Below are 16016 nucleotides of genomic sequence, written 5' to 3' on the forward strand. Positions count from 1 at the left end.
CCCCTGCCTAGCCTTTATGCCTTTTTTTGGAAAAACCACACTAGTTTGATACTTAAAGCATTTCTGAAAATAAAAGGCAAAATTATATGTTATAGGGGAATTTTTTTCCTCCCAGAGAGTATTATAAAGTATTATGAAAAGAATCCCTAATGACATCTCATCCTTTAGAACATAGTCTTTGATGATGTGTTTCCAGTGTCCATATACTTTATTTGGTTCACAATTTCTCAGAATCATCTTAAGTCCAGTGAGTATTTTGGTATATCTGATTGAGGCTACATTTCAATTTGATTTGGCTACCTCATGATTTTTCATCTTTGTGTTAACTGTATTAGGTTTGAAAACTACATTTCTTTGCATTCTGAGTTTTTTCATTTTCCATTCAGTTTTGCTTATTTTTTATACAATGAGAGCAGTCTACAATAAAACTTGCAAGCACAGAGCACTGTGTGAGGATGAAGGTTAAATACTGCAGCAGTACTGCTTGACTGAGAGGTGGCTCACTCATGAGTTCACGCTCTGTCTTGAGATATGTGTACTTAGTCGCTCAGTCGTCTGTCCGACTGTCTGCGGCCCCATGGACTGTAGCCCACTAGGCTCCTCTGCCCATGGGATTTTCCAGGAAGGGATACTGGAGTGGGTTTCCATTTCCTACTCCAGGGGATCTTCCTGACCCAGGGATCAAACCCCTGTCTCTTGCTTCTCCTGCATTGGCAGGCAGATTCGTTACCACTAGGGCCACCTGGGAAGCCTTTGTTTTTGAGATACAAAAGTCTAAATTCTAATGTACTGAAGAAAGAAGGAGGTGTTGGTATCAGTGTGTGATTAAGGAAAATGTAAGCTGTAAAAAAAAATTCAGCTTGTGTACAATTTAATGTTTTTACTTATTTATTTTGAACTCTTGACCAAATTGGTGACAGTTTTCCCATGTTTAAAAAAAAATTTAAATTGAACTAGTTAAAAATAATTTTCAGAATTTTAAGTATTTGCTGGGTTCAAGGCCAGGATTGCTGTTTTTTTTTAACTCATATAAGACCTCTTGAAACAAATAGTAACCTCAAGGGATTTATGAGTGGGCTTCTATTGAAATTGATGCAAAATGCAGGGCCTTTTTATGAGGAAAGGATCTAGAGGTTTTATCAGTCTTTCATAGGTGTCAGTAGCCATAAAGAGTTATGAGTCACTGTTCTAAGAAAACAACATACAACAGTTTACTTTTTTCTAAAATGCAATTTAGAAATAAAAGATAGAAAACAAGTTGAAATGACAAAACTTAGAAATTGTTAGACTAAGTAGAAACTGATGCAGATATTCAAAGCTTAAGTCAGTTATAAATTTAACATATCTAAAGTCATCTTTTCTTAAAAGTTCCTTTTGATTTGTTATAGAAATATATATCAGTTGTAGAAAATTTAGAAAATAAAATAAAAATTACCTCTTAACTCATCACCTAAAGCAGTTGGGCACTTTGAGGGTATTTCTTTCATACTTAGAGTAATGTATTTTTGTAACATTTAAACTTTCTTATGTTGAATTCATGTCTCATTTTATTCATAGAGCAAAAGAAGGCTGATAAAGAAACAGGCACCTATGGTTAACTGACAAATCTAAAGTTACACATGCATGGTTATTGGTATGGGGCACAAACAAATTCCCCTGTCTCACCTTTGCTGTGTATATTCATTGTACTCTCTTGTCTCATCGCCGAAAACTTAAATTGAAGAAATCTTCGGAGAAGGCGATGGCACCCCACTCCAGTACTTTTGCCTGGAAAATCCCATGGACGGAGGAGCCTGGTAGGCTGCAGTCCATGGGGTCGCTAGCAGTCGGACACGACTGAGTGACTTCACTTTCACTTTTCACTTTCACGCATTGGAAAAGAAAATGGCAACCCACTCCAGTGTTCTTGCCTGAAGAATCCCAGGGACGGGGGGAGCCTGGTGGGCTGTTGTCTATGGGGTCGCACAGGGTCAGACACGACTGAAGTGACTTAGCAGCAGCAGTAGAATGTTAAGACTTCCCTGGTGGCTCAGATGGTAAAGAATCTGCCTGTAATACAGGAGACCTGGGTTCGAACTCTGGGTTGGGACGATCCCCTAAAGGAGGGCATGGCAACCCACTCCAGGATTCTTGCCTGGAGAATCCTCATGGACAGAGGAGCCTGGCAGGCTGCAGTCCATGGCGTTGCAAAGAGTCAGACACGACTGAGCGACTAAGCAGTAGCAGCCATGCAATGTTAGATGCATCTGTCTTTTTTTAGATAATTTTGTTTCATTAAACTTCTAAAAAATTACTAAGTTTTTGTATTTAGGTTCATCTTTCTATTTCTAAAAATAAAGTTTTCTCATGGACTCATAAAATATAAAGAACATGGATTATTTCATCAACATCGTCTGATATGTCTCCTAGGTATGAGTTGAGATAAAGGAATATGTGACCATATTGCCTGAATTTTGTAGTAGATGTCATTTATCTTACTAGTAATTTGTTTTACCATTACCATTAAAAAAAAATGCTGTTGATTTAGTACAGATACTTTTAAATGGTTAAAAGTGTATTTCCCATCAATTACAGAAGGCACAACAATGTAGATCCTTCTTTCAAGAATGTTTTTATTGCTTAATATAACCTTGATAATTTGTTTATGCTGTTTAAGAGAATACTTTTAAAAAACTCAGTCATTCCATTCTTTAGAAATGAGAAAATTTCTCTCTTTACCATGCCTGAATTCAGCATTCCTCTGTTTTCTTAATTTTTGAGGTTAAAAACCCAGGCATCCATCAAGCCAGCAGATCTTTAACGGAGAAGCATTGCAAAAAAAAAAAAAAGGAAAAAAAACGTGTTATATTTGAGTGATGATCCCTGCAGCATATGGCATAATGCTTGGTTGCAGAGCAGGCGCTCAATAAATGGTGAATTGAATTGAAACAAAGGTTTCTTGGATCCTTAATAGGACATTCCAGAGTGGGTATGATGGACTAAGAGTCATTTCTAAAGAAAATTGTATATATATTCCAAAATCTTTGGGTTTTATAATTTCTCAAATTAACAAACAAAAAAAGAATTAACTCTACCCCAGATCAACCTAGATATTAGCATTAATGTAAAGCCCTTTCCGTCTTTTCCCTTTAAGCATCCATCTCTTGGTGTTTTTTGTTTATTAGGATAGTAGGTAAAGAGAATGATAGGAGTTTTTTTTTTCTTTTTAAACGGGCTTAATATCAATACTTTCTGCCTATTACAACTTCATACTTTAAAGAGAAAAAGGAACAAATTTTGTTTCAGTGAATCGTTTTATTTTCTGTTTTTACTATTGAAAGCTGGAAATTGGAGTCTTTACTCACTGCCTCAAACATGGGATGTAGAACTTTTTTCTTTTGCTTTACAAAGCTTTTCTTTTTTACCATGCATTTAAGAAGAGGGTTAGAGTTTCTTTGATATTTCTCCCATCTCCTTTTTAATATTCTATTATGAAAATCTTCAAACATACAGAAAAATTGAAAGAATTATATAGATGAAACTTGATCACATAGCTATCCATACCTCAACCCTTAGTCCATTTTTTTTATGATGTGTTTCAAAGAAAATGGTGGACATCTGCATACTTTACCTGTAAATACTTGAGTGTACATGTCATTTAACTTGCTCTCTCATACTTTTTACAGCCTTATGAAAGTAAGATATTTCTCATGAGATCTGTCCTGATCTTCATCCTTAAGGTTAAGGCTAGTTTGCAGTTATGTCCTTTTTTGCTGCTGCTCTTTAATAAAAACCTTAGGTGTGTCTCAGAAGGCTTATAGCATATGATTAGCAAGATTTAAAAAGATTATGAAAGTTTCTTCTGTGCCATATAACAGTGCTTTAGTTCTTATTTTCTGTAAGTAACATTGCATGAGAATGTTTGGTGCAAATTAAATCTTATTATTGGGTAATTCTTTTAAATTAAGAATTGAAGATTGAACCTAATCTGTAAGGATCAGATATGGTGAAACCAAACAAGGAAGTCTTATCTAGTAACGGAATAAATAAGTAGGCTTGAGAGATTTATCCTAACTACATCTGGGTTTTATTTTCATCTGAAAAAAAGTTATTTTAAGCAGTTGGCTTCTTTGACTACATATTTTACAGTCTCCAAAAATTTAGTTATATATTTCTGAGTGGTAAAATAGAAAAAGAAAAAAGTCTATTCAGATTTTGGTACAAACAAAGATACCTTCCGTAACACATTAGTTCTTAGAGTCATTTTGTGTTTCTGCTGTATAGGCTTTGTGATCTTTTATGGGATTTTTTTTAAGCCCGGAGTATTAGAGGAGGGACTATTTGGAGATAACTGTTTGACCAAGCACTTGATCCTGAATATTTCCTCTAGTGGGAATTTCAGGGAGAGAGTTCCTCAAGCCATAATTTCTTCCAGTGGCACTGCTTGACTCTACTTGCCGCCCTTCAAAAAGGATTTCTGAATAAGCTCTTTTTTAAATTATCTTCTCCTTTCTTTGTGTATTTTTAGAAAACAATTCAAAATTTAGAAGTAACAACTCCGATCTTAAACTGTTCTCCAATATGGCCACAGTTTTTTTCTTCTAGAGAGAATTATTGATTTAGTTTAAAACTGAATATGCTTTGGAATACTGACATTGACCTCTCGTAGTGTCTTTGATTGAATCTTCTGTTCTTTTAATATATAAGAGATGTTTTGTTAGAAATCTGCCCCCCTTTTCAGCTGTATTTACCAAAATAGTACATATTGAATGCTAACTTTAATATTAGCTTTTTAACAATTAATAGGAACATTTAGGGCTTCCCTGATGGCTCAGATGGTAAAGAATCTGCCTGCAGTGCAAGAGACCTGGATTTGATCCCTGGATGGGGAAGATCCCCTGGAGAAGGAAATGGCCACCCACTTCAGTGTTCTTGCCTGGGAAATCCCATGGACAGAGCAGCGTGGTACGGTTGCAAAGAGTTGGACACAACTTAGCAACTGACATTAGTCATCTAAGCATTTGCCAAATTACTTATGTAAAACTGCTAGTATTTACAGATTTAATGAGTTCACGGTGTTCAGGCATTGTGTCACTTCAGTTCACTACAGTTTGGAAACTGTCCCATTTATTGCTCACAGGAATCCTGTTTCTAGAAGCTTCCTGAATTGTTAGGTTTAGTTAAACTGTCTTTAAGTAAGTTGTGTTATTTGTATCAAATTGAATGAATTGTACACAGTGGAATTATCTTAGTGGGTAATACAGTCGTTCTTTCAAATTTTAGAATTGGTGTTTTTGATACTTCATGGGAAAAGGGTCATTGAAGGCTCAGTGTATTTAGGTGTTCAGTGCTGGACAAGGTGTTAAACCATTTATATTTCGTCCTCTTTGAATCTGTGAGATAGGTATCCTTTCAGTTTTTTACCATTGAAGATACTAAGTCTGGGATTAATTTGTTAAATGGTGGAGCTGGGATTGATCCTCTGGTCTGACTTCGAAGCCATGTTCTTTCTGGTATATAGGCCTGTTCCTGACATTTCCTACCATTTTATTCATATAAAAATTTCCAGAAAGATGACTTTTGCCTTGAACAAATAAAGACATTTTATGTTTATTTATATAAAGGGATTTGAGAGGAAAGTTTTTAAAAAAACACTTGAACATTAGAAAATGAAAAGGCTTGCTTGATAGAATACTGGTCAGAAGACCTAGGTTTAAGGTCATTGCTACCTCTCCTTAATAGAGTGGATCTAATTTCTCTTAAATGTGTGTTTTTTTTTCCATTTTTCTTCTGCTTTCTCTTTTGTAAAGAGGAAAATATTGATGTGACATTTACTGCAGGAATATTTTTACGATGAATTAAAATATGTGAAATTCCTTGATATTTTTAAGACTAAATAAGATGATTTTTATTAATTATGTTTGTTGCTTTAGGGGAGCTAAGGAGTAAACTGAAACCAATTCCATGAACAGTCATTTTTATTACCTGGAGAGTGATTATCTATACTGCAATTTATCATAATTTTAATTTGATAATTTCTACATGTTCTTTTAAATTACTTGCTGAATTGGTGAGTTTTTGTTTTTGTTATTTTTTTTTAATTAAGAAAACCATCCCTCTGCTTTAAAAAATTTCAGTGCTCTGGTTTTGCTTGCAGCCTGCAGCCTAGCAGGGAACCCTTTGGAAACCACATATCCACAGAAGGTTTAACACAAGTTCAGTGTAGGGCTATTCAGTTCCAGCAGCTGTGAGAACTGAGTATGGTTCACAGTGTGGGAAGCATCACCATTTCTGCTCCTACAGATTTATATCTTTTGGTGGTCTGAAATTAGTTATCAGGTAGCTCTGTTTAGATACAACATGGAATTGAAAAGCCCAAAGGAAATACTTTTTATAGCACCTCTACCTAATTTCTTCTAGCTCCTGATTGATTCTCTCTCACCTCAATAACATTAGTATGAATAACTGAAGAGTTGATGACTCCAGATTTTTCAACCCAAAGTTTTCTGAGGAGGACAGACTGAAGCATCTGCTCATATTTTGTGTTGATGATTTCTGTTTCACAACCAGTTGTTTATTCTCTCAAAAGCTTTTCTCAGCTCTCTTCTTCCTTCATCTTGAGCCCATTTCCCTCCAATCTCACTGTCTCCCTTAATTTCCAAGTTTTCTTTAGTTCAGATGATCCTCTACTTTAGGGAACAATAATTCTCAAGATATGTGTGTTCTACATCTAAAAGCTGAGAGTCTTAATTCTTTGATAAGTGTATGGTGGAATAATGCTGTTGCTAAATTTTGTAGAAACACGATTTTAAAATGAAAAAAAAAAAACACTTTAATCTTTAAATTGCTGAAATTAGGTTTTTGATTAGCTTATGATACGTAGCCTACTTGAGGAACCATGAATTTGGGTATTAATATAGTATTTGGTATTTTTTTTGTCAACAGGAAGAAGGTAGATAATGACTATAATGCTCTTCAAGAAAGACTCAGTACTTTGCCTGATAAGTTGTCTTATAATATCATGGTATGTTTGATGTGTTTCTTTTAAAGTAGAATATTGTTTCTTGTAAAGGTGTTAACTATGTAAAGTAAAAAGGTGTTTCTTTGCTTTATATATATTGATTTACAAGTTGACTCCCTGGACTAGATCGGAGATAACTCATAGTAAAGGTTTCTGTTTTACTTTATAATAATGCACTAATTGTGGTAATAGTTGGTATTCTTTTCCTTTTTTAGATTTAAAATTATGTTATGATGTCATAAATGGCATAAATGTTAACATAAAATTTGACGTATTTGGTATGCAAATTTACTTTGTTAGCAAACTAATTACAACAGAAATATGGCTTGTAGTCATTTCCTGTTAACCAGACCAGCAGTAGACCATAATGTTATATATCTTGGAGAATTAAATCCCAGAATATTGATTTTATATATATAAAGGTGCTGATAATTTTTTTTTAATATTCAGATCTTCATATCAACATATTAGTCTATTTGTGAGCCCTGAATTAGATTCTTTCTTTGCATGAATATTCTTTTTCATGAAGACTGTGTTCTTAATTAAGTTAGACCAGATATTTTGAAAATATATTGTTTTTTATTATACCAGCTCAAATATTTCATAAATTTTGTAAACCTTTGAAAGCTCTTTGTTAATTCCTGTTTTGCCCCCCAAAGACAATATTTTCTCAGAAATAATTTTCAGTTTAAAAAAATCAAAGTTAGTCTTTATTAATACTTTATTTCTAGTTTGCTTTCCTTTAGATTTATGACTGAGCAAAAAATAAATATGTTTGGAAGCAACGCTGATTTCTCTGAAAGCTATTTTTGTAAATATGCTCATTTCTTTTGTTGTTTTAATGTTGATAAATTAACCTAAATTTTTTCTAAGGTTTTCCTAGTGAAATTATAATGTTAAATGTCTATGAAGTTGACACTTTATTTTTCTTAGTGAGGAGATTTTTTTAAAAAGACCTCCACACAGAGCTTTTAATGCTGTTTCATAAAATGTAGTTTTTAGTGTTTTTAATTTTTTTTTAACCTTCTCTTTTTTTTTTTTTTTTGAACAATAGGTACCATTTGGCCCCTTTGCCTTCATGCCAGGAAAACTTGTCCATACTAATGAAGTCACTGTTTTACTTGGGGACAATTGGTTTGCAAAATGTTCAGCAAAGCAGGCTGTTGGCTTAGTTGAGCACCGGAAAGAACGTATGTACTAATTATAAATGATGTTTCTTTGCTGGATATTTATTGGTTCACAAAGTGCCAGGCTGGTGGACTGTTTGTTATTAACAATATTAGATAAGTGTCACAAATATCCAGGCTATTTGTGATTCTGTTGAATTGGAGATAGTTTGAGCAGATCCAGCATTTGAAAATGTGGACTGGAGAATGGAACATCTGGGTTGGAAATGTCACCCACATTAGCATGTTTTTAGAAATTACCAGGTGTAAAAGTCATCACACATGGTTTTGTAGATAGCAGTTGGATAGATATAAGAATTGGGGTCATTTTACATTTTATAATTGGTTTGCTTTAGTTGTTTTTCAAGACTTTATTTTCCCCCAGAATACGAGAACACAGAGGAATTTGCTTCCTACTTATTGGACTAGGATAAATACCTATTTGCAAAGTAGAAACAATTCTTAAACATGTGTTTTGGTTTGGAAGAACTCGTGTTTCCATTTTACAGAAGAAAAGGCCAGGTGTGGAGAAATGCTATCTACAACATCACTCTTAAACTTAAGAGTGGTTTGAGGCTTCTGTCTCATTTCATTGAGGTCATTCTAGTTTTCTTTAGATAGTGTTTGTTGGTTTATATATATCCATACATACATTTTTTAGTTGGATTGATTCACTTGGGTTTTAACTTAGTTGCATTTTAATATTAGGTCTGTTTAATATCTAATACATGTTTTTATTTCTGTAATAGCATACTTAAATTGATAGCATAATATCACCCATACCTGCTTTTTACTCTTCTACTTAAATGTGTCTCTGAAAACAAATTTTTGAGGCTCCTTCTGTTTAAATGAGGTCATGTAGATAGAAAACAGCTGAGTTTTCTAAAGCTGAAATTATTTCATTTATATATGAGTGGGTACTAGTTGGAGAACTCATTTACTCAGTGAAATTCTGGAATCTATATTTGGAGACTCTAATTGGAAGTCAAAGCCTGTAAGTTTATAATTGATATATATTTTGATCTTTTGTGACACTAATCAGAATTGTATTGTTTGGCCTGTGTATAATTCCTGGCAATGATAATTGTTTTGGCATTACCACATTAAAGTAAGTCATGTATATTAGGGCCAGGAGAATGGGTATATTTCTTTAAAGGTCTTTCATAATGGTGAAGGCTTGCTTTATTTACTGGGGAAACTGCTGATATGAAATCAGTTCATTTTTTGAAATTTGTTCACTTTGATTTTCATTTGGATGTTTCAGCAAAGAGATCTTCAGGATCATTTTGACTTATATTAATGAAAGAACGCTTTTAATAGATGAGAGCTCTAGAATAGCAAAATATTTTTTGGTAAATCACTTTCTAGTGTTAAATACAGTTTTAGGAAGTGACCAAAGCAATGACTTTTGGGATCAATATTTATCTAAAATATTTTTTGGAATATATATATATAAAATTATGTTTGAGAATCTGTTTTGGTAAATGAATTCTAAATAGTTGTTTTCTTCACAGTTTTATAGTAATTTATAATAACTGAAGAAATTATTTAGGTATATTATTGTACTTTACATTTATTAAGAAAAGATACTTTATTTTTCTTTAGGCAGAAGAAATATAACAGGTTAAACATACTTACCTCAGGGTCAACAGGGTAATGGGGGAAGGTGAAGGGAGGTCATTGAATGTTTAAAAAGTAGTAAAAAATAAAGGACAAAATGGGTTTAACACAACAACAGTAAGAGGATTCAGAGGCAGTAACTCAGAGGAAGATGATTTCTAAGAGAAAGATGGCAAGCTCAGTGCCTTACCCTTTTGCTCACGTCTGGCATTTTGTCATTTAACATGAAGATGAGCAGCTTTTATTTGGTATACTGTTCTATTAGTTACAACTAAGTGTAATTAAAGATTTGTTTAACTAGCACTGCAATCAGGAAGCAGAATAGGATACAGGGTATACCATAGTCAGTCAGGACACAGGACCACACCCAAAACTCGCTTGTATTTTCCTTTTTGTGGTCATATACTATCTCTACCCCTGATCTGTCTCTATCACCTTTTCCAGAATGCCATATCAGTGGAATCACACACTAGATAACCTTGTGAAACTGACTTTGACTCACCATAACGCCTCATCCAGTTTGTTCTGTTGTATGAAGAGGTAGTAGTATAAACACTACTCGATTGCTGAGTAGTGTTCCATTACATTCACGTACCACAGGTTTTCTGTTTATCCATTGAAAGATGCTTGGGTTTGCTTCCATTTTTGGCAGTTACAAATGGAGTTGCTATATACCTTTTTGTACAGGTTTTTATGTGACCGTAAATTTTGTTTGCTGTTGAGACATACTTGTTCTCTTTTGGTGTCTGGCTGGCTGGCCTCATAGATGGTATTCCTTCCTCTGCACTGCTTCAAAAGAGCTTAAGAATTGGTGTTAATTCTTCTTTGAATGTTTGGTACAATGCATCTGTGAAGCTATCTGTTCTGGGCTTTTTATTATTAGAAAGTTTTGGATTATTAATTAAATCTTACTTGTTCTAGGCTTACACAGATTTTCTGTTTCTTCTTGTTTCAGTTTTAGTAGTCTATATGTTTCCAGGAATTTGTCCATCTAGCTTATCACGTTTGTTGGCATTTAACTATTATTCTTTTATATTCCTATTTCTGTAAAATAAGTAGTATTTATCTCCATTTTAATTTTTTAATTAATACACTTCGTATTTAAGAGTCAGGTTTGTTTTCTTCCTCTGCAGGTTTACTGCATATTTCATTTCAGATTCTATATGTGAGTGTATAAAGGCATGTCTGTTTTTATTTATGGTTTTAGTCATTTGAGTCTTCTTTCTCTTTTTTCTTTGCCAGTCTAGGTAAAGGCTTATCCATTTTGTTGGTCTTCTCAAAGAACCAACTTTTTAATTTTGTTGATTGTTTTCTGTTGTTTTTCTTGTCTCTGTTTTATTTCTACTCTAATCTTTGTTATTCCTTCCTTCTGGTAGCTTTGGATATGGTTTATTATACTTTTTCAAGTTTCTTAAAGCATATAAGGTTATGATTTGAGATTTTTTTTAATGTAGGTGTTTATAGGTATAAATCTCTTAGCATTGGTTTCTCTGCATCCTGTAAATTTTGATCTGTTGTGTCTTCATTTTTGTTTATCTCAAGGTATTTTTTAGTTTCCTTTATAATTTCTACTTTGACGTGTTCATTGTTTTGTTAAATTTCCTTGTGTTTGTTAATTTTCCATTTTGCCTTCTGTTGTTGGTTTCTAGTTTCATTTCATTGGATTGAAACCACACAAAGTATTTTTTCCAATCTTGTGAAAAGGTTTAAGACTTGTTTTGTGACCTATCATGTGGTCTTTCTTAGAGAATGTGTGTTTCCCTTAGAAGAATGGGTACTCTGTTCCTGTTGGGTGAATATTCTGAATATATCTGTTAGGTCTGTTTGTTCTATAGTATTATTAAGGTCCTCTTTCCTTATCAGTCTCCTTTTTGGTTCATTTGTCCTTTATTGTCCTCTGCTGACATCTCCAATTCTTATTGTAGAACCACTTGAACTGTGTCATTTTTTGCTTCATATATTTGAGGCTCTGTTGTTAGGTTGTGTGTATTTTTTATAATCGTATATTTTTAAATTTTATTGATGTGTAGTTGATTTATAAGTTTTAATTTTTATTATACAGCAAAATGATTCGGTTATACATACATATGTTCTTTTCCATTATGATTTATCACAGGATATTGAATATAGGTCCATGTGCTCTACAATAGGACCTTGTTGTTTATCCATCGAGTATATAGTAGTTTGCATTTGCTAATCCCAAGCTCCCATTCCTTCCCCCACTTCCCCTCTCCCTTGGCAACCACAAGTCTGTTCTCTATATCTGTGAGTCTGTTTCTGTTTCATAGCTATATTCATGTGTGTCTTAGTTTAGATTCCACAATAAGTGATAGTGTGTGGTATTTGTCATTCTCTTTTTTTCTTTGCTTACTTAAGTATAATGATCTCTTAGTCCATCCATGTTGCTGCAAATGGCATTATTTCATTATTTTTATAGCTGAGTAATATTCCATTGTATATTCATGCACTTTTATCCATTTATCTGCCTGTTGACATTTAGATTGTTTCCATGTCTAGCTATTATACATAGTGCTGCTATGAATTACAGTTTTGTCTTAGATGTATGTCCAGGAGTGGGGTTGCTGGATCATATGGCAACTCTGGTTTTAGATTTTTTGAGGAACCTCTGTACTGTTTTCCATAGTGGCTGCATCAGTTTTGAGTTCCCACCAACAGTGTAGAAGGCTTTCTTTTTCTCCACATCCCCTCCAGCATTTGTTGTTTGTAGACTTTTTGATGATGGCCATTCTGACTACTGGTGTGAGGGTGGTACTTCATTGTGGCTTTGATTTGCATTTTGCTAATAATTAGTGATGATGAGCATCTTTTCATGTGCCTGTCCATTCTCCTAATCTGTGCCTTCCTACTCTATATTGTAGTTTAATACATTTACATTTACAGTAACTTTATAGAGTATTGCCATTTTATTATTTTTTGATATGTCTTTTGTACAGCTTTTATATAACTCATTTCCTTCATTATTGCCTTCCTCTGTGTTTAGTTGGGTTTTTTTCTTTGTGGTAATGTGTTTTGATCCCCTTTCTCATTTCCTTTGTTAATGGTTTATAAATATTTTGTTTGTAGTTACTATGGCGATTACTTACAACATTGTAAAGTTGTAACAATGTATTTTGAATTGGTTCCAATTTAACTTCAATCCTCCAATATTCTGGCCTAGAGAATTCCATGGGCTGCATAGTCCATGGGGTTGCAAAGTCAGACATGACTGAGCAACCTGCACTTTCACTTTGGGCTTCCTTGGTGGCTCAGCTGGTAAAGAATCCACCTACAATGCGGGAGACCTGGGTTTGATCCCTGGGTGGGGAAGATCCCCTGGAGAAGGGAAGGGCTTACGCACTCCAGTATTCTGGCCTGGAGAATTCCATGGACTGTATAGTATGGGGTTGCAAAGAGTCAGACACGACTGAGTGACTTTCACTTTCTAACTTAAATAACTTGGAAAAACTTTTCTGTATAGCTCTGTTCCTCCTCTATTATCAGTGTCACAAATCATACCTTTATATTGTGTACCTATTAACAGATTTATGATGATTTTTTAATGCACTTCTCTTTTACATCCTGCAGCAAATAAAAAGTGGAGTTACAAACCATAATGGCAGTTATACTGTTTGTAATTTTTGCCAGTGTTCGCCTTTCCCAGAGGCATATAGCTTCTAGTTACTGCCTAGTGGCCTTTCATTTCAACTGAAGAGTTCCCTGAAGTTTTTCCTGTAGGGCAGGCGTAACAATAAGGAACTCCTTCAACTTTTATTCATTTGGAAATGTCTTAATTTACCCTTCATATGTGAAGGACAGTTTTGATGAATGTGGTAATTTCAATTGAGAGTTTTTTTCTCTCAGCATTTTAAGCCTACTGGAATTCTGACTTCCAAAGTTTCTATTGAGAATTCTGTTTATATTGTTATGAAGATCTCTTGTGATGATTTTCTTTTTCTTTGCTGTTTTGAAGATTCTCTGTCTTTCAGAAGTTTGATTATGTATCTTGGTGTGGGTCTCTGGGTTTATTCTACTTGGAATTAGTTGAGCTTTTTAGATTTGTTGATTTGTTGATCTTTGGGCAAATTTAGAATTTGTTTGGCACCCATTATTTCTTCAGAAATAATTATATTTCTGAATGATTATATTCAGAAATATAATCCCTTTGCCACTTTCTCTTCTTGTTCTTGAGACTTCCTTAATGTATGTATTAATCTTTTTTTATTTTATTTTATTTTTAAACTTTACATAACTGTATTAGTTTTGCCAAATATCAAAATGAATCTGCCACAGGTATATGTATTAATCTATTTGATATGTCCCATGAATCTCTTAGGCTCAGTTCACTTTCTTCATTCTTTTTCTTTCTATTCATTAGACTTGATGATTTCAAATGTCTAATCTTTGAGTTCACTGATCCTGATTTTCTTCGGCTTGTTCAAATATGTTGTTGATGCTATAGTGAATTTTTTAATTTAATTATTATATTTTTCAACTCCAGAGTTTGGTTCCTTTTTATAATTTCTATCACTTTGTGGTTGTTCTCACTTTCTTCATGTATTGTTTTTAAAATTTACTTTAGTTATTTGTATTTCTCTTTAGCTGTTTGAGCATATACACAGGCAGTTGTTTTAAAGTCTTGTTCTAGTATATCTGATGCCTGTGTTTCTTCAGGGAGTTTCTGGAGATTTATTTTGTTCTTTTGAATGGACTGTGTTTTCCTTTTTACTGTATGCTTTTAGATTTTCTGATGAATGATGAAAATTGGGCATTTGAAAAAACAAGTGTATGTGGAATATGTATTGCAGATAACAGGCTGGTAAGAAACTTGTGATTTATCTTATGAGGCAGTATGTGTATCCTTTAGTATCTTTAGTGAGGTATATCTTAAATGCATTGGTATTTTGTTACGAAATATAAATTTTTGACTTTTGGTTTTATCTACATAATAAATGTAGATAGCTTTAAAACATCATGCACCTTAAAATAATGAAAAAGTAGCATCCTTCTGTGTACCTCTCTGCTTCTAGTCCTCATTCCATAGAGATATTTCATCTAGTGTTTAAGCTAATCTTTTGCTTGTTCTTTTTATGTACACTTCCCAAGTACTTTGCATATTCTATTTTCTTGATTCTTTTTTCCAGTTTTATGTAGTATCTATTAGTTGCCTACCTATAATTGAAGGATAACATTTAATTTGTTTACATGTTCTTCTCCCTGTCCCTCAATCTTTTTAATATTTTTTATTACAATTTTTGTTTAATCAGCATTCATGCTTAACTGTAATTCCATTTCCATTTTTGAACAACCTTTCATTTGAAGTTTACTGTTTATTTTTGTTTGTTGCATAAAGTTATGTATCTATTGTTAATTCAGCCAAACACCTTTATTCTTGGAGACCTCTGTACTAGAGTCCTTCATAGTCTTGCTTTGATTTGTACTTGCTCCCATCTTGAACTTCAAAGAATGTCTATCTTCCTAGTCTTTTCCTTTGTCACTGTACCATATCTTTGCCTCTTATTTATTTCCTATTTCTTGATTCCCATGGCATCTCCTTTCAAGTTTTACTCATTTGGTTGGAGGGGGTGTGTGTGTGTTAGTCACTCAGTCATGTCCAACTCTGCAACCCCATGGACTACAGTCGGCCAGGCTCCTCTGGCCCTGGAATTCTCCAGGCAAGAATACTGGAGTGGGTTGCCATTTCCTCCTCCAGGGGATCTTTCCAACCCAGGGACCAAACCTGGGTCTCCTGCATTACAGGTAGATTCTTACCGTCTGAGCCACCAGAGGATAACCTTCAGTAATTTTCTAGAAAGGTGTGTGGGAGATACATTTTTTGAAATTTTGCATGTCTGCAAATATTTTTTATACTCTTGCTTTTTGTAACTCGTCTATTTAGAATTCAAAGTTGAAACAGTTTTGAAGGCTTTCTGTCTTACGTGTTGCTATTTAAAAATCTGATGCCATCACTTTCCTTTGTATGTGACTGTGTTTTTTTCCCTTTAGAAATTTTAGGTTCCTGTCTTACTCCTAATGATCTGAAGTGCTACTGTGATATACCTTGTGTAGAGCTTTTAAAATTCATTTGCTAGGTGTTTGGTGGGAACTTTCAGTGTGGAAATTCATGTCCTACAGTTTTGGGAAATATTTATTATTATTTCTTTGATAATTTCTCTCTCCTGTTGTCCATCTCTTTGTCTTTGTTACAATTTTTTACTTGATCTTATTTCTAT

The 16016-nt window shown here is 33.8% G+C and overlaps 1 protein-coding gene across 2 annotated transcripts in view; it reads left to right on the forward strand.

Moving 5' to 3' along the window:
- The window catches only part of URI1 (URI1 prefoldin like chaperone), a 61943-nt gene that overhangs the window by 29734 nt on the left and 16193 nt on the right, over positions 1-16016 (forward strand). Inside the window, exons 1-3 of one of the 2 annotated variants that reach the window (XM_055554059.1) lie at positions 4913-4944; positions 6925-7003; positions 8055-8190. In XM_055554059.1, the coding sequence (XP_055410034.1) occupies positions 4928-4944; positions 6925-7003; positions 8055-8190 (232 nt within the window). In that variant the 5' untranslated portion in view covers positions 4913-4927. Of the gene's footprint in view, positions 1-4912; positions 4945-6924; positions 7004-8054; positions 8191-16016 lie in introns of those variants that run through there. The other variant, XM_055554058.1, reaches the window with a different exon arrangement.

Source organism: Bubalus kerabau, chromosome 17, assembly GCF_029407905.1.
Source record: "Bubalus kerabau isolate K-KA32 ecotype Philippines breed swamp buffalo chromosome 17, PCC_UOA_SB_1v2, whole genome shotgun sequence".
NCBI lineage: Eukaryota > Metazoa > Chordata > Mammalia > Artiodactyla > Bovidae > Bubalus > Bubalus kerabau.